At 35.1% G+C, this 23,714-nt stretch overlaps 1 protein-coding gene across 1 annotated transcript in view; it reads right to left on the bottom strand.

The window, feature by feature from the left end:
* The window catches only part of NME7 (NME/NM23 family member 7), a 150,799-nt gene that overhangs the window by 46,098 nt on the left and 80,987 nt on the right, over window positions 1-23,714 (bottom strand). The window contains exon 11 of the mRNA XM_012547661.3: window positions 8,880-8,987. Within this exon, the coding sequence (XP_012403115.2) occupies window positions 8,880-8,987 (108 nt within the window). The remainder of the gene's footprint in view (window positions 1-8,879; window positions 8,988-23,714) is intronic.

Consider the following 23,714-nt stretch of genomic DNA (forward strand, 5'->3'; position numbering starts at 1 on the left):
ATCTGCAAACTAAATGTCACAGCCCTACTCTCCCTCTGCTTCGGCCTTGTCTTGCAGCCTTTACAAGTTAAATAATTTACCATCAGTGCAGTAGCTGACCTTGAGGCTGTCCTCGTGAAAGGCACCTGACAATATTACTGAAAACATGCTAAACATCATGGGAATCAGTCACTTCAGTGCTTTGCCAGCAGCTATCTTAGAGCCCATCACCTCATCACTCCTCCAATCTCTCTGACCTTCTGCAATTTCCACTCAGCTAATCCTCCAACATATAGGTGACCCCCACAATCAGAATTTTCAGTATTCCTTATCTGTGTAAAGTCACAAGAATATGCCGTTTTCATCCTCTATAAATGTATGCTTTTTATCAAGAGTCATTACTGCTTTAATCTGCTTTTTCTTATTATTAAAAACAGCATCTTTTGTAAAAAAAAAAATTAAATTAAAAAAAATTAAGCATGGGAACAAGCACACAACTCTCTTCATTTCATTGATGACTGGAAAAGTGTGAGAGCATTGCCCATCATCCAGAATCTATGCAAGAAAGTTATCATGGAACTGGCATACAATACTGATGAACTTCTCCAGGCAACTAAATTTTGACTTGATCTTCCAATGTTGGCTATTCAAGCAGAATTAGAAAGATCGAGGAACTTCCTCACAAGACTTAAATTAATGTGATCAGAGTCAGGAGGATAAAGGCAAAAGAATGAATGAAAAGACGGTCTTTTTGATCTCCCCAAAATAATATCCAAGCTCCACACAAAGGCACTAGTACATCTATCAAAATCCATACTCCACAACATATAAAGAAAGTAAGTGATGACATTAATTATACAAGGTAAGGTACTTTTCTGGGAAAATTTATTGAGCAGTCAGGCTTAAATCAAAGTCCTAGAAGGAGATGCCTTATTACTGTGTTCAGTGTCCAGCACAGAGCAAAATGTCAATGTGACACACTTCAAGGGCATGTGCACAAGGTAGGCTCTATGACAGAAAAAACACTGGGAATACTTAAATTTCATCATGAAAGATTTGACACACAATATGAAGATTTTCTAGCCTGGCAGCTTTATTATACACACAAATGGAAAGCTGTCAGAGATTCTAAGAGTTCCTGAGGGAGATTTTGAAAACACTATTTTGTAGATATTCTTCTGTTGGTAGGTAGTATATTGGGGAAGTTCTCTTAAAAGCTGAATGATCTCATTAAGAGATGCTTCTATTCTTGTTGATCAGTCCTGTCCAATTTTCAGTGACCTCCTTGGGATTTTCTTGTCAAAGACATGACTGATCTGCCATTTCCTTCTCCAGTTCATTTTACAGAAGAGGAACCAGAAGCAGAGTTAAGTGACCTGTCCAGGGTCACGCTATCAGTAAGTCTCTGAGGCCAGAGCTGACTCTAGGAAGTCTGTATACTGTCCCATCTAGGTGAGGTTAATTCTGAGTCTACACTTCTTTATTTCATGTGGAGCAGCATGTTTCATTTTTGCCTTAGTTAACCAATCTTTTAAAAAAAAAAAAAAACTATCTACATTCATTTCCATAATCTATAGCGAATGACTTTATAAAATGCCAATTATGGGATACACAATATTTAATGTGTCCAGACTGGGAAGCTGATAAAATTAAAGAAAGTTTGTGCTTCGGGTGTGGCTTTGTTAAAGACAGCCTTTATCAGTGACCTCTGGACTTATCTGTGGAATACAGGCTATATGTGTACAGCACATTCTAGTGACATGATATTATGTACCTCTATGGAAACAAAGGAAAAAAATGAAAAAGTCTTAAGAAAAAGAGTGAATAAATGATTTAGAGAAGCTAGGCAAATCTGTTACACATTTTGGGATAATCTGGTAGGAAGAAGAAAATTCCTGAAATACCAAATTAATGAATTTCAAAAAAATGCAAATATGTATATATACTTGAATATTTATATAGATGCATATACACACTCATATATACACTGACACTTATACAAAGGTGTGTATACATACATACATAAACACATATGAAAATCAAAGAACTTTTTAAAGTTGGTAAGTTAGATTAAAAAAAAAATTAGGACTCTGTGAGAGTAACTGAACTAATGTAGACATTCAGGCCACAGCAAGAACATGAGGGTTGCTTGTGACAGGACTGTCCTTAGTCCAAGGATCTTTTATCTGGGAAAAGCTAATCAGTGTCCATGAGGTAGGAATGGGTCATTAGGAACTACAAATGAATAACCTAATAAAGCTTTTACATACCAGATACACTGTGAGGCAGCTTAGCCCAGGAAAAAGAACACTGGGACTTGTACTTGGCCTTTACTCAATACATTTTGAACTGAATTAGGAGAAATCCAATGCCCATCCCCAAGGATTTTACTGGCTGCCCAATCCTGTTCGTTATTTATATGGATGCAGGAGAAGCAGATATTTTTAATTAAAGCTTTTTGTTTTCAAAACACATGCATAGATAATTTTCAACATTCACCCTTGCCAAACCTTGTATTCCAAATTTTTCTCCTTCCCTTCTCCCCACTTCCTCCCCTAGATGGCAAGTAATCCATATGTTAAACATGTATAATTCTTATATATATATATATATATATATATATATATATATATATTTCCACAATTATCATGCTGCAGAAGAAAAATCAGATCAAAAAGGGAAAAAATGAGAAAGAAAACAAAATGCAAGCAAACAACAACAAAAAGAGTGAAAATACTATGTTGTGATCCACACTCAGTGCTCACTGTGCTCTCTCTAGATGCAGATGGTTCTGTCCATCACAAGGCCATTGGAACTGGCCTGAATCACCTCATTGTTGGAAAGAGCCACATTCATCAGAATTGATCATCGTATAATATTAATGTTGTTGTGTACAATGATTTCCTGATTCTATTCATTTCACTTAGCATCAGTTCATATATCTCTCCAGGCCTCTCTGAAATCATCTTGCTGATCATGTTTACAGAACAATAATATTCCATTACATTCATACACCATAACTTATTCAGCCATTCTCCAATTGATGGGCATCCACTCAGTTTCCAGTTTCTTGAGGCAGATAATTCTATGTGAAACAGCTGAAGGAATTTTACATTTGGAAGCAAAGGAACTGGGTTCGAATCTTGTGCAAAATAATTACAACTAAGCAAATCATCTCACTTCCCTGGTTCCGATTTTCCTCCCCTATAAAAAGTAGGAGAGTTGAAGGAAATGAATAGACTTTAGAGGACCCAAGTTCTCCTTTAATCTGGTCTAACCATCTGGATGTAGTACTCTGGAATAGCTATTCTGGAAATGTATAGCTGAAGGGTCTACAGAACAGCAGAATCCTCCATTCTGTACTCCCTCCTCCTTTGTAAAGAAGAGTAATGGTTCTCAAATCTATGGTATGAAAAGGCGGCTCAAGAAACATTTACCTTTAGACTCTATAGATACAACGACAAAAGACAGCCATCTGTTCCAGCACTATCCCACCCAGTGTCCTGTACTTAGCCCCGCTTCCATGGAATTTTCCTCACCTTCCCTGGGAAGGCCAAGCAGACAAAATTAAACATCTACTAGAGTATTTTTGAAATTCATATTTTAAAACAATTTTTATTACAGATAAACAAACATGGAGCTATTATTTCCTGAGGACTAAACAAAAGGTCATGCTGGTTCTGTTAAAGTATGAGGTTTTTGCTTTGAAGATGTATAAAAATCAAGTTTAGAAATCTAAATATCAACAAAGAGAGGCAGCAGAGACCAAATGAAGCACGAGATATGGTCTCTGCCCCAGAGCTATCGATAGAGCAAATAGGCTAGATTATTAGGGAAGAGTTCATGAATGAGGAAGAGCTGCACTAGACCAAGAAGGAAGGGATTACAAGCATAGGAAAGAACACGAGCACAGACAAGGAGGGGAACAGGCCTGATGAATCCACAAGGCATGAGGAAACGGACTTAGAGGAAACAAAAGTCCTACTGAGAAGCAACATGCCAGTCAGACAGATACAATTCAGGACGGCAGAGGGTTTTAAAAGCCATACCCTGGTGGGAGAGAGAGTATAAGTGCTATCCCAAAGGTATTAGTGAAGTTTTCAGCTATTGAAGCATATATGTACTGATTTGTATATGCATATATTTACATATATGTGTGCATAGATATATAGTAAATATGCCTATATGTTAAATATTCATGTATTAAAAAATAAACTGTCCATAAGCAGAATCTGGGAGACTTACAAATGCACTAGCCTAAGTACACATTGGTAAATTAAGACCTGTCAAGTCGCCAAAAAAGTTAGATTCTGAACTTCAAAAAACAGTGAAGATAATACCCAATATTGTTAAATAATTCACTTAAGAACTGTTTTTTTTAGAAATAATTAATAATGTGCATGGGAGTCATAACAGTGTCTTCAGAGGAAAGGCATTATGGCTACCTTCTTCAGTACAAAGATTCCTATCCTGGATGGGATTGGGTTTATGGAAGTCCTCTCCAGGCAAAGGGCCCAAACAGTGAAGATTGAAATAGATATTAAATACTACCACATTAGCTGTGTTTATGTCTAAAAGAACAAGAGCCTTTCTCTCATAGCTGTGAAAATAAATATAATAAAAGATTTAATAAATGGAATTACTTTGGAAAACTTTAAATGAACAAAATAGGGTTTTAAAATCAAATAAATTCTAAATTAGATTACTTTCATATTTTACAGTTTTTAAATTTTATACTATTAGCTAATAGTGTAAATGCTTTTATTTAATCAAGGTTGGACAACCTAACTAAACAAATAATTATCCTGGAAAAGTTTTTTTAAAATGACAGCAACATATTTGCTAAATGCAAAACATTATGATCAAGAGTATGACAAAGATTTACATATAAGAGATTATTGCCCTGTGACCATCTAAACTTATTTAGAAATAATGCAAAGAATCAAAAGGTGCCTTAAAAAGAATCCTTTGAATAACATAAATGAAATAAATTTACCCAGACTTTGTTTCAATAAGCACAGGCTATCTGTCTCCTTATCTGTCACAGCTCCCCACTTTACATTTGAGCAGTTCTTACTGTCAGGTTTTTCCTTCATATCAAGACTAAATTTGTCTCTGCAATTTCTAACTATATTTCTAACTATAATTCAACTAATATTATTTAATCTTTATAGCAACACTACAAGGTAAATGCCATTATAAATCCCATCTCATAGTTGAGGAAATTAAGGCAAAGTTAAGTGACTTTTGCAGAGTCACACATACCAATAAACATGAAGTTACATTTGAAGTCAGAACTTCTTGGCTCAGGCCCAGATTTGTCCATTGCATTACCTACATATTCAAGTCTGATCATGTATAGTTTTTTGGACTCCAATTACTGAAAATTAGGAAAATAAATTCAACTTTCCCACTGTCAAAAATTTTTGTGAGAACGCCCACGCCTCTGCAGGAATACCTGCCAGATTTTCAAGGATCTAAAGATGGAGTTGATCTGGGTCACATCATTTAAATTCAACAAGGATAGTTCTCGTTCTCTCTCTCTCTCTCTCTCTCTCTCTCTCTCTCGCTAATAGGCAGGCTCATAATTCCCTATTAGCCATTTATGTTCTATACTGTCCACACCCCAAATCATTACCTTTGTCAAGAAAAACTGACACAAAATCAGGCTCAATTAGATCACTTTTCTTTCCATAGTTTATCATTCTCCTTTCCATCCTGAGTCAGTCCTTTTATTCCTTCTCTTCTTTCCTCATTGAAGTTAGTGATAAAAATAAACCCTTTTGTGGTTTGTTTTTATTGTTATACTTTGCTTTCTTTACTGTGTAATTATCTTTATAGGAGAAGATTATGTTCTGGTATTTATTCTCCATGACTATTTTTTCTATTTTCTTCATATTTTTTTAAAGTTTGCTGAAGAGTTTTCTGTATATTCACAGTATTTTATATAATGCTTTCTTTTCTTCTTTATTGGGACTGTTCCTTTCTGGATCTTCAAAATTTTATTCTTTAGACTCCCCAAATCTCTTGGGCCCACTTGGCCAATAGATTTTCAAGCCAAAGGATCTTCCTTATCCTCTTAAATGAACCCTTCAAATTTTTGCTCCTAAAAATCTAGGATTCATGTCATTTCATTCCTAGCTTTCTTTTCCTTCTCTATCACTATTTATAACTTGGAGTCATTTCCAACTTTCCCATGATATTCACCTGACTGATGAGAATCAAACCCATAGAAATTCTCTTAACTGGTCCTCTGTCCTTTGAAAATTTAAATAATAATCAAGGCAAATCAAGAAAGTATTAGCTTCTCTTCTGCAAGTAGTAAGGTAAGAGAATTTCAGCAGTTGTTGGGATAATTGAAGCCCCCCATTTTTTTTACATTGTATCTCTAGGCCAGGCTTGTTAATCTCCAAAATTACCTTATTTTTATTCTGTCTAGGTCAGAAGTTCTTGTCTTTTTTTTGTCATAAACTTTTGGTGGTCTGGAGAACCCTGTGGTCCCTTTTATAGAGTAAGGCTTTTAAAGGTATAAAATTATATAGAATCATAAAGGAATCTAATTATATTTATAATTGTTATCAAATTATTTTTTTTAAAGTTCTCATAACAGGAGCATCTAGATGGTGCAGTGGATAGAGCACCACCCCTGAAGTCAGGAGGACCTGAGTTCAAATCTGACCCCAGATACTTAACACGTCCTATCTGTGTGACCCTGGGCAAGTCACTTAACCCCAATTGTCTCAGCAAAAAAAAAGAAAAAAAAAGTTCACATAGCCCAATTAAAAAATCCCTTATCTAAGTGGTTTAAGTGGTAATATTTTTCATTACTAATGTACTAATATGTTATTATGGAGTAGAGTTATCACTTACATGTGTTATTATCCCTCTGTACTACCAGAGTGACATTAAGTATGTGGAAGACCTTTGGAATATAACAGCAAGGCACAAAATTCTTTTTTTTAAGTATATATTATGAATGGGTTTCATATTTCTGAAAAGTATATAAAGTTAAATTCTATAAATACTATAAGTTTTACGAATTTCATATATTTTAAATTAGAGAAATTCTATATTTAAATGGATCTTATGTCAAATCATATTATAAAATATCCTTTAGGAAAGTGAATAGTTGCTCTTTCATTTATCTTTTTTGTAAATCTAAGATTATTACCTATGGGTTTCTTAAATGTAAAACACACTTTGTTCCTCTTACAAGGCCATCTGGAATAGTAGGAAAGATCATTAAATTTTTATCATTGTATAGAAGATCATAGCTTAATTAGTCAAAGCTCTTATATAAATCTTCCATCAAAAAAAAGAATGAATTTGGGGTCTGCTTTGTTTTTAATATCCTTAGATCACATATGATATAAAGTACCTCGTAGGGGGGACTTGAAGAGAGAACTCTACAGGTATCAGCTACTAGATTTATTATTATTATTAATATGACTTATCTGAAGAGAGACCATTCCTTGAAGCTAGTCTTTAAAAAGTAAGAGAAATCAGTATTTTACAAAATATTTTTGGATGCCCTTCTTTAACTTATTGGATAAACACAAATTATATTTGTCTCCCTGGAATAGTCAAGGCTACAGACTGATGAAAACCTTGATTGAATATGAAATATAAGATTTTAGAGATAAAAAGGGTGTAGTTATCATTAAGTCCAATCCTATCCCTTGACATATGAGGAAACTGAAGCTCAGGGAAAGAAAATTATTCATCCTAGGCTATTTAGTTAGTTAACAAGAACTAATGGAATGGAACCCTGGCCACCAGATTCCCATTCCATTGTTTTTTAAGCAGATGGAAAATGTGACCAGTTCAACCAAACCAAAAGCTTTGGCTATTCTGGCAAATGGCTGTAGATGGAACTTCAGAATGCTTGACTAACTTGAGATGTTTTCCCATGTTACAATTTGGAGTCATAGTTAATACTTGCTTTAAAAAAAAAAAAAAACCCTTTATTTGATTAAACAAAACTTTGTTTAATTTGCTTTTGTTAGTCTTTTTTTTTTTATTATTAGGACTACACAGTCCCAAAATATACCACTTAGGGCAAAGAGCTTGAAGTCAGGGGTTATTACAATGTCTATTAAACTTAATTAATTATATGAAGGAACCTATGAGGCTGATAACCAATATGTGACCTTTACATAAGATTTCAAAGTTTGCAAAGGAAAAAAAATATACACTGTTGAAAAGGGCTGAAACTCCTAAAAGGTGTGCTTGAATCAGACAACAGAGCACTTAAGGCTAATTACCTATTTGACAATAACTATTAGCATATGTTTGGAATTGCTCTTCTTACAGTTAATGCTGGCTCCATGTTTGGGGTTAAGAGAATTGTAGGTAAGGATTAGGGGGTGGGGTGAGAGAGGCAAGAAAACTGCACTTGGTGGCAAGAGGAAGAGGAGGAGAAAAGTGTGGAGATTCTGAACTCTAGAATCAAGGATGGATCCTTGGCAAAACTCCTGGCAGTTTTGTCCATCTCCTTCCCTTCTCCGCCTAAAGACCAAGGACTTTTGCTTATCCTGACTCTGGCTGATCCTGAGGCTTCCAGGGAGCTAACTTGGACTTTACACACTGTCTCATTTCATCTTCATAACAACAACTGATACTATAGACAGGATTATCTCCATTTGTCCCTATTTTGCAGACAAGGGAAATAAGGCTTAAAGAGTTTAAATTAATTTCCCATGATCATACAGAGAGGATAAATGCCTGGAGGTGAGCTCAGGAGCATTCATGGGGCCTCTCTCCCAGAAGGGTCTTTCAGAGATTTACACTTTATTTATAAAACAACCATGTAATTTCATAGATTAATATTTAACTTTTCTTACTTAGGAAAAATATTATGATTAAAATTTAGAAAGGAATTTGATCCTTGTACATCTTACCTCTAAAAGACCATCCTCAGGCAGATCAGTACAGTGAACAGCATTCTGAATTCTGTTCTTCCCAAAGATAGCTCGGAGAGTTCCAGGGCGGAGATGACGAGCTATTTCCTATGAAACAAATTTATATAAAAATAAAATCAGCATGGTATTAGGAAAAAAGTATTAATGACATGTAGTATTTAAATAACATAATATCTGACAAGCTGACATGTTATTAAATAACCCAGCATAGTTATATGCTAATATTAATGAAATCCATTATATAACATTAATGTACAGATTTTTTAAAAAAATTTTTTAATTTTCCACATTTACTTTAATAAGATTTTTATTTCCACATTTTTCCTGCCTCCCCAAGGTGGCAAGAAATCATAGGTTATACATGTATAATCATATTGAACATATTTTTGCATTAGTCATGTTGTAAAAGAAGAATCAAAACAAAAAGGAAAAAACCATGAGAAAGAAAAAAAGTAAAAATAGTATGTTTCTATTTATATTGAAACTCAATAGTTCTTTCTCTGACTATGGATAGCATTTTTCATCATGGGGTTTTTGGAATTATCTAGGATCATTGTGCTGAGAAGAGATAAGTCTATCAAAGTTGATCATTGCATACTATGTTGCTGTGATTATGTACAATATTCTCTTGATTATACTCATTTTACTTAACATCAGTTCATGAAAGTCTTTCTAGGTTTTTCTAAAATCTTCTTGCTCATCATTTCATAAAAAACAATAATACTTCATTATATTCAATATACATAGATTTTTCATAAAACATATTTACATATATATGTACATATCATACATATACACAGTTATACAGGTGAATAAAAGTATACATATATTCATCTATCTGTATATGTGCTATTGAAAAAACTATATATATATGTTTGTATAAATTTCTCATAAATTAGTGTCAAAGGAAAAAAAAAGACTTTTGCAAGACTTTTTCACTGTCCAATTTTCCACATATACATTTAAATTACTATCAGAGGAGGGAAAAGCAATTGAAATTTCTCATGTTAAAATTACTAGAAGAAAACAAAACATATGTCTAGTTAATAATCTTTATAACCCTATATTTTATATCAGTAATGGGACTCTCAAGCATCTCATTAAAATGAACAGATTTAATGGCATCCAATAACAGGCTAATAAGAAAATATAAATTGTATAACTCTTAGGTCACATTTATAGAAAAGCTGTTTGTACATTATTCTCAACTCAACTACACAAACATTTCTTAAATGTCCATTGTGTTTGGAGGACTGTACTAAATCATTGTTTCTCAAACTTTTCCTTCTCCTTCTCTTCCCTACAACTAATATATTTTCCCCATCTTATTATACTGCCCTCCTTCCATTCTGCAATCCAACTACGCTAACCTTGTTGTTGTTTACATATGACAGTCAATCTTCCATTTCTTCCCCTTTGCATTTTGCCCCCTAAAATCTCTTATGTCCTTCGAAGCTCTGCTCAAAGGCCATCTTCTCTGGGAATCCTTTCCTGATCTCTCCACCATAGCTAGATGGAGTGTTTAGCCTGCTAACCAAGTAGCCAGAAAGACATATTTAATCATATCTCAGAGAGGCTACTAGCTCTTGCACAGCAGGCATTTTCACAGATGACATTTCCTTATATTAGTGCTACAGTGATCCTATGAAACGGGATTTAAGTGTGCAGACAAACTGGTCTTCCTGATTCCTCCTGCAACTCATCTCCCAACTGCCTCAATGCCGTTCCCACTCCTAGGATGCCCTCTCTCCTCACCATGGCCTCAAACAAACTCTTGCTTCAAAAAAGCTCAAATACCAACTTCCAAAGGAAACCCATTTTAATCCCCAAACTGCTACTGCCCATTCTCCTCATCTCGGATTGAAATGTATTGAATTTATGTGTATTCCATGTCTTCTCCCGTTTGAATGGAAGTTCCTCAAGAGTAGGGGAGGCTTCATTCTTAGTAAATGAGCTCAGGGTAAGGCACTTAAATGCTTAATAATAAATACTTATCTACTGAATATAAATCTCTCCACCTTATTGTTGAAGATATTGAGGCTTGAAAGTTGAAGATACTAAGTGACTTGCCAGATGTCTGTCATGTGGGGAAGTACAAGGCCTCCAACAACAGGTTTTTCTGTTCTGAGATTAGGAATCTTTTCTTTATAGTTGGGCAATAATCCCACCCTATGTCTCTTCACCAAAACAAAGCAAAATAGAAACCATTTTGTTCTTGCTATTTCCCAACCCTCAGCAGATTCACAGAAGTCATTCAAGAATACAGAGGATTCCCAGAACTTCAAAAACAAGATAAAACTTCAACACTTCAAATTAATGGGAATAAACACTGATTAAGAGCACAAAAAGATATAGTTCTAATTTAAATAGGGTTAAAACAATTTCTCCACCTTAAAACAGATTTTTAAAAACATATTGCAAGAGATTTTCTCAAATTTTTATACTGAAATGATAAAAAATAATCAAGCAGCAAAATTTTGGATTACATAAATCATTCATGAAGTCATAATCTACTATTAAAATATGATGAAGTACTTTTACTTTCTATTATTCCAAAGATGAGTTATCAATTACAAAATCATCAAATATTTAAATAGATGCCTCTTATCCCCTTCAGAAATTAAAGCTTTCATTTTAGTTTAATCATTTCCTTCTATTAATATATTGATAAAATGACCTCAAATTTTCTCATGTCTAAAGCATCAGGTATATTTGTTAAATTCAGAATGTCTGAAAATACATCCTAAAAATATAGCTCAATAACAAACCCTCGGACTCCACTTAGTCTATCTATCTTCCCACCTACTGCCAGACAGTATGTAAAATTTTTCAGAAACCACATATTTATTATGATCTTTGTGATATCCAGAGGAGCCAGCTTCTATAATTCCCTCTAAGTATATAGAAATAATTACATGACAATCAGCATTTAGAAAGGTGGAGACGAGTATACCCCCCCATACGCAGAATGCTTTTCTGTGAGTACAGAATTCAGAAAGCCAGGTCACAGTGGGAAAAGCAAAGCTAGTGGAACATGATGTGGACCTGTAGCCTTCAGAGGCTCTGCAGCTTTTTAGTCTTCATTCCTACCACATTCTTCCCAATCCCCACTCAAGTCACACGTTTGGTTATTGCGCAGCTTGTCATAAGTATGGAAACTACTAAAAATTCTGCTCAGGTAATCCTGCAGTAGAAGGGCAAATGCCAGCACCCAAAATAAACCTCCAAAATCCAAACTTGGAAAAATAAAATAGAATGAGGATTACAAAGGCAGCATGAACAACCTGATCAGAAAAGCCTATTTAATTATTCCCAAAATGAATGCATCACACAAAATAGCATTATTTCTTTAGTTCTTTCAGAATGAAAATTTGCTACATTAAAACTTCTACTGCAGCTTTTGCTCTCAACTGTAGCAAAATGTCTTGTCATCTTTGCTACCTGTCTATGCTTCTGAGAGTCTGATCTCTTATTTACACCTAGATTTCTTTTCTTTGTACAGGTCTAAGTACTATTGATAATAAAAACAATGGGTTCTTTATCCATGGCAGTAGGAATTTCTTACATTAACATGAGTGGAGCAAGAGTAGTAATTTTCAAAAATAAAGCAGTGGATAATTAAGGACTCTTTCATGTTTAGAATGTGAAAAGATACTTCTGTCACAGCAACATTTCTATGTTCTCAACCGTGAAGGAATTGAGGGGATTAGGACAGCAAGTAGTTAATTGTGGGAATTGAGTGAACCTCCATCTTGTGACTTAATTCTGGAGCTAGCTTAGTTTATATTCAATTATGGGTCTAGTCCAATTTTGGTCTTGTGAGAAATATTAAATTGTGGGAATTGGAAGAAAACCTTATTACTTTGTTTAAACCTGGCCCTGACTGCCTGGGAAACTTGCAGCTACCTCTCCCTGCTGTTTAGAGACCCTTATCCAAAGATTGATTCAAGGAGTTTTCTCACAATTGTACATTTCAAATAACCCATATGTCTTCTCTGAAAACCCGCCCCTTACTAATCAATCAGTTTTTGTTTCCATGTTCCCTTGACTGTTTACACATACTTGTGGAATGAGATACCTCCTTTTCTGAAATGAGAAAATTGTACCTGTTCGATGTTCCCCTCCCAACTTAGAAAGTCCCTAATCTTTCATGCAATTAGAAATTGGATTACCTAAAGTTGCATTGTTTCCTTTTAATTAATTGGCCTTATTTGATTAAGTATTTTTAATGCATAATAAAAATCTGTCTCTCCCTGTAATCTGAAGCTGAAGAGGTCTGGTCCTGATTTGTTGGGCAAGTGCCATGTACTGCTTAATAAATCAATATGTCCAGAAGATCAAAACTTTTTTTTTCCTCAGTCATTTCATCTTTTATCCACAACAATAAAGGACATTAGAATAGGAATCTTAAATAACCCTAGAAAATATTTATTCAAACTTCATAATGTAATAGATGAGGTAACTGAGAGCCAGAGAAAGGAGTAACTTGTCCAGTGTCACTGGAGGGAAAGGAAGGTGAACAGAATCTGCTAGTCAGTCCCTATATAGCAGTGCTTCCCATTTAAAGATGAGATACAAGAAGTTTCCAAATTTAGGAAGGTTACTGATTCTATTAAATCAGTATTAAAAGTAGCCATATGCTGAGTAGAATATTTAACTAGACAAACAAACCAATAGTTTTGATTCAATATTATTCACATTTTTTGAGCTATTCCCCAATTGAGGGGCATCTATTTTGTTTCTAATTCTTTGCTATTACAAAAGGATCTAGGATTTTTATCACTGACCTTCTGAGGGCCAATGCCTAATAGTAGGATCTCTTCTTAGTCAAAGAGTGTGGACATTTTAATCACTTTCTTAACATAATTTCAAATTTTAGCACTTAAGTCTAAAAGAATAGTACTAGATCTTTTTTGATATTACCAATATTTCACACACACACACACACACACACACACACAGACACACAAACCTACACTAATTAGGGATTAGACCCTTGTCAATTATTTACCATTAATTCACTTCACTACTGAAACAACATAATCCATATAACATGTAAGCATATGTTTATTGGGATTTCTCTATGAATTAATTCTATTAATAAAAAGTAGATATTGAAGGAATTTTAACCTAGGGTTCATGGACTCTAAGAATGCATAGACAGATTTCAGGAGGTCCATAATCTTGGAAAGCATTATATCTTTATTTTGATGGTCCTCTAACCAAAGTTTAACATTTCCTTTGATTATTAATGTAGATAATAAAAGATTATTCTGAAAAGGGATCCATAGATTTCACCAGGCTACCAAAGGGAAGCATAGCACAAAAAAGTTAAAAATTTCTGTTCTAGAGTTAAGGAATATGTCTAGGAAACCTTAGGATTAAACAACAATGATCCTCTCCAAACAAACAGATAAATAACTATTTGTTAGTTGAAAAGGCCACTAGTGAATGAAGCATTAAAGAATACACCTCTCAGTAGAAATTGAAACACATAGCTTACAGACCTTGATAGGTTTACTATCTCATTTTCCGTTAAAGTCAGAATTAACTGTAATGTAAATTTATAAAAACTTTATAAAAACCTTAAATTATTTCAGATTAAACATCAATAATTCAGTCATGTCTTTTCTGCTATTGATGGGAAATCAAAAGTATTATTAATCCTGCCAATTAGTACTCAACTAATATATATAGTAAGTATATAGTAATATATACTAAATATATAGTAAGTACTCAACAAATAAATCTTTTGAATGTGAATATTTTAATAGGTAACAGAGTTAAAGACTGATTTGAGATTAACCATCCACATATAATACAAGCAACTAGCTGAGGGCATCAGAATTTAAAGCATGGTACATGGTAACATGATATAGTTTGAAACTGGAAATAGATAAAAAAAGTAATTTTGTTTCAAATCTAAGTGGTGTAACCAGCTACAATGTAGTAAGAAGAGATTTATTTTTTCCCCTACTATCACTTATTCACCCAGCTGTCCTACAATCACTAACATAAAAATATTATTTGCACAATGTGAACTGAATCTAGAAAAGATAGTCCTTCAAATAATTAAAAATGAGACTTCCTTCTCATCTTCTCCTGGTTAAATATTCTTAATTTCTTCAACTGGTCCTTTTCTGGTACATTCTTCAATCTTCTCACCAGTCTCCCTTTAGATTATTACTGTTCTTTCCATAATAAAACTCTCAGGATTAAACACATAAGTGTGCTAGTTATGGGTCCAATCAAGGCAGAGGTATGCTACAGAATCCCCTTTTTCATTATGGACCCTCAGTCTTAACTTCTTGTCTATAATTAAACCTGAGATTTCATCAGTTATGGGAAGTTCTGAACTAGTACCTTCTATTGGTTAATAGGCTGCAGAGCTACCAACAAAGATCTGCAATTGGTTTGAAATTTATAGAGATTTATTATAGATAATTATTTGGGGCACTAAGAGGTTGAGTAATTTGCTCATGGTCACACAATCGATGTGTTTCAGAAATGAATCTGGAACTTCCTGAATTTGAGGTCAATTCTCTATTTACTCTGCTATGTTGCCATTTCTATCTCAATTAGTGTAACCTAAGATCTCAGCAAGACTTCTGTGGAGAGAATCTGCTTCAGACACCTCTCAATTTGTAGAATATTTTCCTCATAATTAACCTAAATATTGTCAACCTGTGTGACTTGAATGAGGATGAACTTTTTTCATTGGACTTGTCTTGTCACAGATCCCCAAGCAGGTTCTTAAGAAATTGTTATTGTTTTTAACCCAAGTGTGGAACTTCACTTATTATACTTATACTTATAACTTATACTTATTATATACTTCAGATAAATTTTAGTTCTAACTTGTCAAAAATCTTTGTATATATTCTGTTGCCCTGTGTATTATTAGCTATCTTTGCTAGATATAATCTATAAATTGAGTAAGTTCATTATTTAGCACCATTTTCAAAAGCTCTAATTGATACTTAATAATATTCATGTCTTATTTTTAATTATATTGAAAACTGAAAATGCATCAAAACAAATACAATTATTCTTTTTTCAAATTTGGTTTCCATAAATCAGATATGATTTTTATATCAAATGATATAGTACATGATAGAGTAAAAATCACACCAGACTCGGAGTCTGAAGACATGGGTTTTAGTTCTAACTATACCTCTAAATTACTTGGGCAAATCACTGAACCTCATAGAGGGGATTTGCCCAAGTAATTTAGAGGTATAGTTTTCAATATATAGGATAATAAATTGAGAGGTAGTATATTCTCAATGAATTACATAGTAATTATTTAATGACTCACAATGACAGCAACATTAAATATTAGCCACTATAAATTATCTTTATTGAGTAATTATTTCAATATTCAGGGAAAAAAACAATAATAAAAGGACTGGTAATTTAATCCCAAAGGCATATCAAGATATAATTTTGGCCTCTGTCTAGATTTTAGTCATATGGACTCTCCTGTTATTGTTCTAGGATTTGGTTCCTCAATTAGTAGTCTTGGTACTACAATCATTCCTTGTACACAAATTCCCAAAGGCCACTGACTCTAATCTTTACTTCTATAAGAATCCTCTCTTCCATGTCCCCAGAAAGAAGTAATCTAGTCCTCTCAAGATGACCTCTAACTATGGGGAATGTGATACTCAATTCACTTTTATAGGTAACTTTCAATTTTTAGTACTTTTTCTTTACAATGAGTTAAAATTTGTAACTCTGCCTCTTCTAAGCACCTTTCCTTGTCATGTCCTCTGGAAATAAGGAGAACAGATCTTCCTTTTTGATTCAACAAGGATTTATTAAGAACTGACCTATGAGCCAGGCTTTGTGCTAGGTGTTTAGAAATATAAAGCAAAAATGAGAAAATTCCCATTCTCAGGGAGTTTATATTTGAATGGGCAGAAGGGATACAATATGTACACACATAAGCAAAGTAATAGAGAAAGCTAGTTGGCAGTGGATAGGAATATTCATCTTTCTGAGTTCAGATCCAGCCTCAGACAATGACCCTGCTCCAGTCACTTCTCCCTGCTTACCTCAGTTTCCTCATCTATAAAATGAGCTGGAAAAGGAAATGGACAACCACTCCAGTATCTTTACCAAGAAAATCCCAAAAGAGTCTTGTGGTATCAGACATGATGAAATAAATAAATAAAAAGCAAGATATAAACAGGATCCACAACTAAGAGGAGAAGGAAACTACAACCTGGGAATCGAGAAGGGAGACCATTGGGGAGTGAGAGAGCTAGGTGTGAGAGCTTAGAGGGAGAGAGAACTAGGACAACTGTGCAGAGGTATGAAAGGAGGAAGGTTTATGTCATATGGAGAGAGCATCATCAAAGAGAATAGAAATAAAAAGACAGTTTCTGAAGTAACATGAGTAAGGGAATGACATATCTGTGCTATGGAATATTCAATTGGCAGGTCTTCCAAAATTGAAAACGCTCATCATCTCCCATTACATTCATCTTCCTCTAATTAAATAAGCCCACTTTCTTCAAAGGTTTCTGAGATGGCATGAAACTCTCTCACTATCTTAAATGGTCTCCTCTGGACATTCTGGAACTTGTCCATTTGATTCTAGGGGACACACAGGTGTCACAGGTAACTAACTCTTAAGGCGTATCACATTATGCACATTTAATAATAAATATGATTTGGATTGGAAGGGACAGTGCAGTAGATTCTATTCATTCTTGTGCATATGGCAACTAAAAACTGAACATAATGCTGCCTAGGAGATCTGACAAGGAAGGAGTACTTAGCATCATTACTTTGAAACTAGGACTCATTACCTTTGATCCTGAATATAGTGAGGGCCAATGTTTTATAGGAATTGCATTAGTTCTGAGCTCATTCTCCCTAGAGTTAGGGGAGGGGAGAGTGTGCTCCCTCTGCTCCCTCTGCTCCCTCTGCATGCATGCCTTTGTGCATGTGAGTGCATGTGTGTGCGTGAGCATGTGTGTGTCAATGCTGGTACTTTTGTTCTTGCTATATCTACAAATCCCTGAAGGATAACTGTGGATGGGAAAAACTGTGAACCAGGGGTTCAAGCCAATAGTAAGAGAGGAAAGACACCCAATCTGTCTAATGTACTCTTAAATTCTTGAAAGGGAGAGACCTCACTCTGAAAGAGTAAATCCCTTAAAAATCAACTGATAGAAATCTCAAGTCTCTCAAAGTTCTTTTTTTCTTTATAATGTTGTCTGTTCTTCTGTATAAAGTTCTTTTCTGGCTTAGAGAAGAAATTCTTGAGAGTTGAGCAGGAAATTAGAAGTGCTCTAGGCTAATACTTTGCCCCAGAGAGGAGTTGTTTCAACAACCTCAATATTTCCCATTAGTTTCTTCCACTGGACTTCACCATGATCATGCTCACAGGAGACTTCATCACCAGGAAACTCATCATGCTGAGGGAAAGCATCAGACTTCTCACCTCATGAGTCAACTCAGCCCAGAGTAGGTAGAGCAAAGGGCTCTCCCAAAGCTTCCATTTAAAGAGGGTTCCCAGGCCAGCTAAAGCATTTCTCAGCAGCTGTACATCTTGGGCTGGACCCCACCAAACTCACCAAAGTGAGTTAGGCATCTTTTCCCCAGCCTCCCCCTCATTCCATCCTTGCAGGTTCCTTTTGTGTATTATCTTCATTTATTAGATTGTAAGCTCCTTGAGGACATGGACCATCTTTCATTTTCTTCTTTGTATACGGTGCTTAGCACAATGCTGGCACTTAGAAGGTGCTCCATAAATGTTTACTGATTCAACACTTGGCCAAGTGGACTCTTCCTGAACACCTTCATGGGTGGAAAAATCAATGATTTTTAAGGAAGTACATTCTATAACTGGACAGTTCTTAAGCAGAGCCAACAATTGTCATCCTACTTTTCTAGTCTTTGGTTCTAATTCTCTTTGGAGACATATAAAATAACACTAATTTTTCTTCCATATAATAATCCTTAAATTATCTGAAGACAATGACAATGACTTCAAGGACATTACTAAGAAATTATCAGGAACTCAGACCAAAAAATTAGGTGCACTAGTCATATAGTAAAAGAATAACAGATAGTATGAATATTATATTGAAATGCACAAAATATCAAAACAAATAAACAAAAACAGGTATAGACCTCCAATGTCCTTAGATAGCTTTCCTGTGAATGGCATATGAGAACTGACAAAGTCTGAAAAGGTTGAGAAGTGGTGGGAGTGCCTATACAAATGAGAACATAAGTTCAGGCCTAAGAATCTTGAAAGAATTTCTACACAGTTAAAACTTGAAGGTGGGACAGAGGTTGAGGAAATGTAAAGCTATTGCTCAATGCCACTGATTCTTCCATTTAGGTAAACTGAGTTTCATGAACTCAATCTATCAACATTTCTTCAAGGAAATATGCCAGAATTGTGCTAAGCTCTGAGAAGAGAATTAGTTCACTCCAGAAGCTACAATTAACTCAAGTTGTCCAACATATTTAGGATACCAACATACCTCCTGCTAAATCCCAGCACAATCTAGGGCCCATGGGTTTCTCCTGGGCTAAGATTAAGAAAGACCTGAGGGAAGAGCCAACAAGGCCGAACAAATTTTCCATCATTCTCAGCATTGTTTCATTTATAAATGTATTAATATAAGACTTTCCAAAATATGCTTGATTTCCTCTCACTGAACAAGTAAGCATGATTTATTGTTCTCTTAGCTTAAAAAACATTAGTTGCTGGAAGGTATGAGATTAATGAACGTGGAGAAGAAGAAATATATAGGTTTTTTTCATGTATTTTCCCATTTCACCTATCCCCACCATGACAGATTTTGAGGGAAAAAAGAAACAAGTAAGAAAAATATTTTTACCAATACACGTACACATATTTTCCACTTTATACCAGGAGAGGCTTTTCAAAACAGAACTTTGTCCTTTCCACAGAGGACAGATGATCCGTCAACTATTTGCCCGTAGTTAATCCTCTATCAGCTTTCTCTAACCTCCCTCCCTCCACATCTATCCTTTTTTTGAAATGATTTATAGAGGTTTATCTCAATGCAGCTCAATCCTCTGAGGAAACAGGGAAGTTCATATAGCAAGATGAAAAGAAACCCAGATAGATAGACAGACAGATAGACAGACAGATGGATTGATAAATAGAAATGTTTATGTGTTTACATATCTATATATGCATACATACACCCAATATAGGCATATATATAGAGAGAGAGACACACATTTATCTATCAATATATATACATGTGTATAAAATTCTATAGAATTTTTCTGATGGATTCTATGGATGCCAACACTTCCATTAATGGTAGAGATGACAACCATTCAAATCTTCTCATCCTGTGTGAATTTTTTAGGTACTACCATCAATCCTCCCAAACCAAAGAACTATGGACTGACAGTTCTGTAGCATAATCAGAAGAATTTCAATGTTAGAAGGTAGGTCTCACTAACACTATGTTGGTGGAGTTGTGAATTGATCTAACTATCCTGGAAAGCAAATTGGAACTATGCCCAAAGGGTATCAAACTGTGCACACCCTTTGACCCAGCAGTGTTTCTACTGAGCTTATATCCCAAAGAGATCTTAAAGGAGGGAAAGGGACCCACATGTGCAAAAATGTCTGTGGCCGTCCTTTTTGTAGTGGCCAGAAACTGGAAACTGAATGGATGCCCATCAACTTGAGAATGGCTGAATAAGTTGTGGTCTATGAATGTTATGGAATATTATTGTTCTATAAGAAACTATCAGCAAAATGATTTCAGAGAGGCCTAGAGAGACTTACAGGAACTGATGTTAAGTGAAATGAATAGAACCAGGAGATTACTGTACATAGCAACAAGATTTTATGATGACCAATTCTGATGGACATGGTTCTTTCAATAAGATGATCAATGAGATGATTCAGGTCAGTCTCAATGGTCTTGTGATGGAGAGAGCCATCTGCACCCAGAGAGAAGACTAGGAACTGAGGGCAGATCACAACATAGTATTTTCACTCTTTTTGCTGTTGTTGGTTGCATTTTGTTTTTTCTCATTTATTTCCTTTTTGATCTGGTTTTTCTTGCAGCATAATAATTGTGGAAATGTGTATAAAAGCATTGCACATGTTTAACATATATTGGATTACCTGTAGTCTAGGGGAGGGAGTGGGGGGAAGAGAGGGAAAAAATTTGGGATACAAGATTTTGAAAGAGTGAATGTTGAAAACTGTCCATGCATGTTTTAAAAATAAAAAACTTTAATTATAAAGAAAAAGAAGATGGGTCTCTTATCTGGCCAAAATATATTCAATCTGGTTGCCACTTTTAAAAAACAATGAAGTCTAAGACAGTTAAGAGAATGGTCATTAAAATGGTCCAGAATTGGAGATCCAAGTGTACACAGCTACTCTCTTTCAGAACTGGATAGAGAAGTGAGCTCACCCAGTGCTGTTCCAATTTTACCTCAGACTTATCAGCACTACTTATTTTTGCACTAATATATACTATGCGAGGATCCTACAGCAATCAAGGACTGGTTCAGGTGTAGGACAAATGCCTGTGAATGCACACCTCCCAGCAGCACCAAGAGCAGCGATCTGATCATTGTAAACACAGCCCTGCCCTCCAGAACTTCAAGGCCTCTCCTAACATCAACTTTTCTCCTGCCAAGTGATACAAAGCTCATCAGAACAACTGACTTTTCTTTCACCATCTAATCAGTCTATCAATAAGTATTAAGCACCTTCTATATGTCAGGCTCTGTTCTAGGTCCTAGAGGTACAAATACAAAGAATGAAATGTCTACTCACCCCAAGAAGCAGCTCATTCTAAGGGGATGCAAGTGCATAATTGTATACAATATAAATTCACAATTAATCAACACAAATCTATTCAGAGTAGTTGGAAGTATATGGAAATACAAGTGCAAAGACATGGAGATGGGAGATAGAGCATTGTGCGTAAAAGACAGGTGAAGGCCAATGTGGTTATTAATTCACAGAGTACAGGATGGGACATTAATCTCCAGGAGGCCAGGAGCTGTTATCTTACACCAATAGCAATGGGAAACTATTGGGGTTAATTAAATAGGGGAATCACATGGTTACAGGGGCATGTAGGAAACATTACTGTGGCAGTGGGGTCCAGGATGACCCAGAGCAGGAAGAGGCTTAAAGAAGGGAGACCATTCAGGAAGTAATCTAGGTGGTGATGGGAGCTATGGGAGTGGAAAAAAGGGACTGGATGTGAAAAATGGAGTTAGCTCTTCTCAGCAATACAGTGATCCAGGACAATTTCAATAGAGTTGGGATTGAAAATGCCATTCACATCCAGAGAGAAACTATGAGACTGAGTGTGGTTGAAGCATAGTATTCTCACTTTTTTTGTTTGTTTGCTTTTTTCCTTTCTTGTGGGTTTTCTGTTTTGTTCTGATTTTTCTTTCACAACTTGATTAATGTGGAAATATGTTTAAAACGACTGTATATGTATGATCTATATTAGATTGCTGTTTTGGGAAAGAGGGAAGTAAAGAAGAGAGAAAAAATTAATGTTGAAAATGATTGTGTAATTGTAAAAACTGTGAAATGACATATAATGAAAAATAAAATAGCATTAAAAATAAATTTCACTGAAAAAAAGAGGATACATGCAGGATGATAGATTAAGAGGATGGTCGGATCTAATAATAAGAGGAATTAAAGGAGATTGTGATCAGGTAGAGTTAAATCAGATATCCTGATTAGGAAATCAGTATACTAATACCATTTTTGCTTCCACATTAAGCTGCTTACCACTTCTACTATTTTATTTTGTATATCATCGATCTACTTATTTCCTGGACCTCTAAGTATCCCATGTAATTATAAATGATTTTTATCTTTCCTGGTTGTTTCCACAGCAATGAACCTTGTGTCTCTCTCTCTTTTCTTGCTCTTTCTCTCTCTCACTCTTGCTCTCACTCTCATTCTCGCACTCTTCCCCTCTTTCCCCTCCCCTCTCTGTCTCCCTCTCTCTCTCTCATGGGCTGCAAAATATAGCTCTTATGATGCATGTTTTGATTCTCCAATCAATATTCCTGACATAAGAAAGTCAGAATAAAGCAGGATCAAATTGACAATGCAATTATATAATTCTTCCATACAATAATGTTTATCAAAATAATCACAACTCTATAAAGAATTTGAGGGAAAAAAAAACTATTACAAACTTAATGGGAACATCTTATAGACTCCAGCAAAAAGACTTTCAGGAACCTTATTACTCTTTTGCCACATGTTTGAGCCCACTTTCCCAGGGACTTTCTGTATATATTTGTGGGAAAAAAAATATGTCATAGACTTAGGTAAGGACAATGGTATTTTGTACCACCATAATCAAAAATGACTAATTGAGAACAACTATAATCATAAGGGAAAATACTCTGGTGGGGACTTGTGAGCTGTAACACTAGAAAATCACCAGCAGCACTACTGGATGCTCTCCAGGTTCCTGAGGAGACACATTAGCCCAGCTCCAGAGCCCCAGCTTGTTATTGCCATGAGAGGTTGGGAAAGTAGTTTCAGAGTCTGTGCTACACTGCTCTAGTGACTGTTCTAGTGTAGATCCTCCCTGTTTCAATTTCTGTAAAATCCACCCTCCCCAGAATTTTTAGTCTAATTTATTTTATCTAAAATCCCAAGAAGAACTTAATGTGTTTCCTAGTCATACTGCTCCTGCTCATTCCAGTCACACTTACAGTGGACTCTCAATTATCTTTCCTGATCTTAAAAGATCTCCATAACTTCTTTCCAATAACATCTCCTAGCTTGTTCCCCTCAAG

This window comes from Sarcophilus harrisii, chromosome 4 (genome assembly GCF_902635505.1).
Source record: "Sarcophilus harrisii chromosome 4, mSarHar1.11, whole genome shotgun sequence".
In the NCBI taxonomy this organism is placed as follows: Eukaryota; Metazoa; Chordata; class Mammalia; order Dasyuromorphia; family Dasyuridae; genus Sarcophilus; species Sarcophilus harrisii.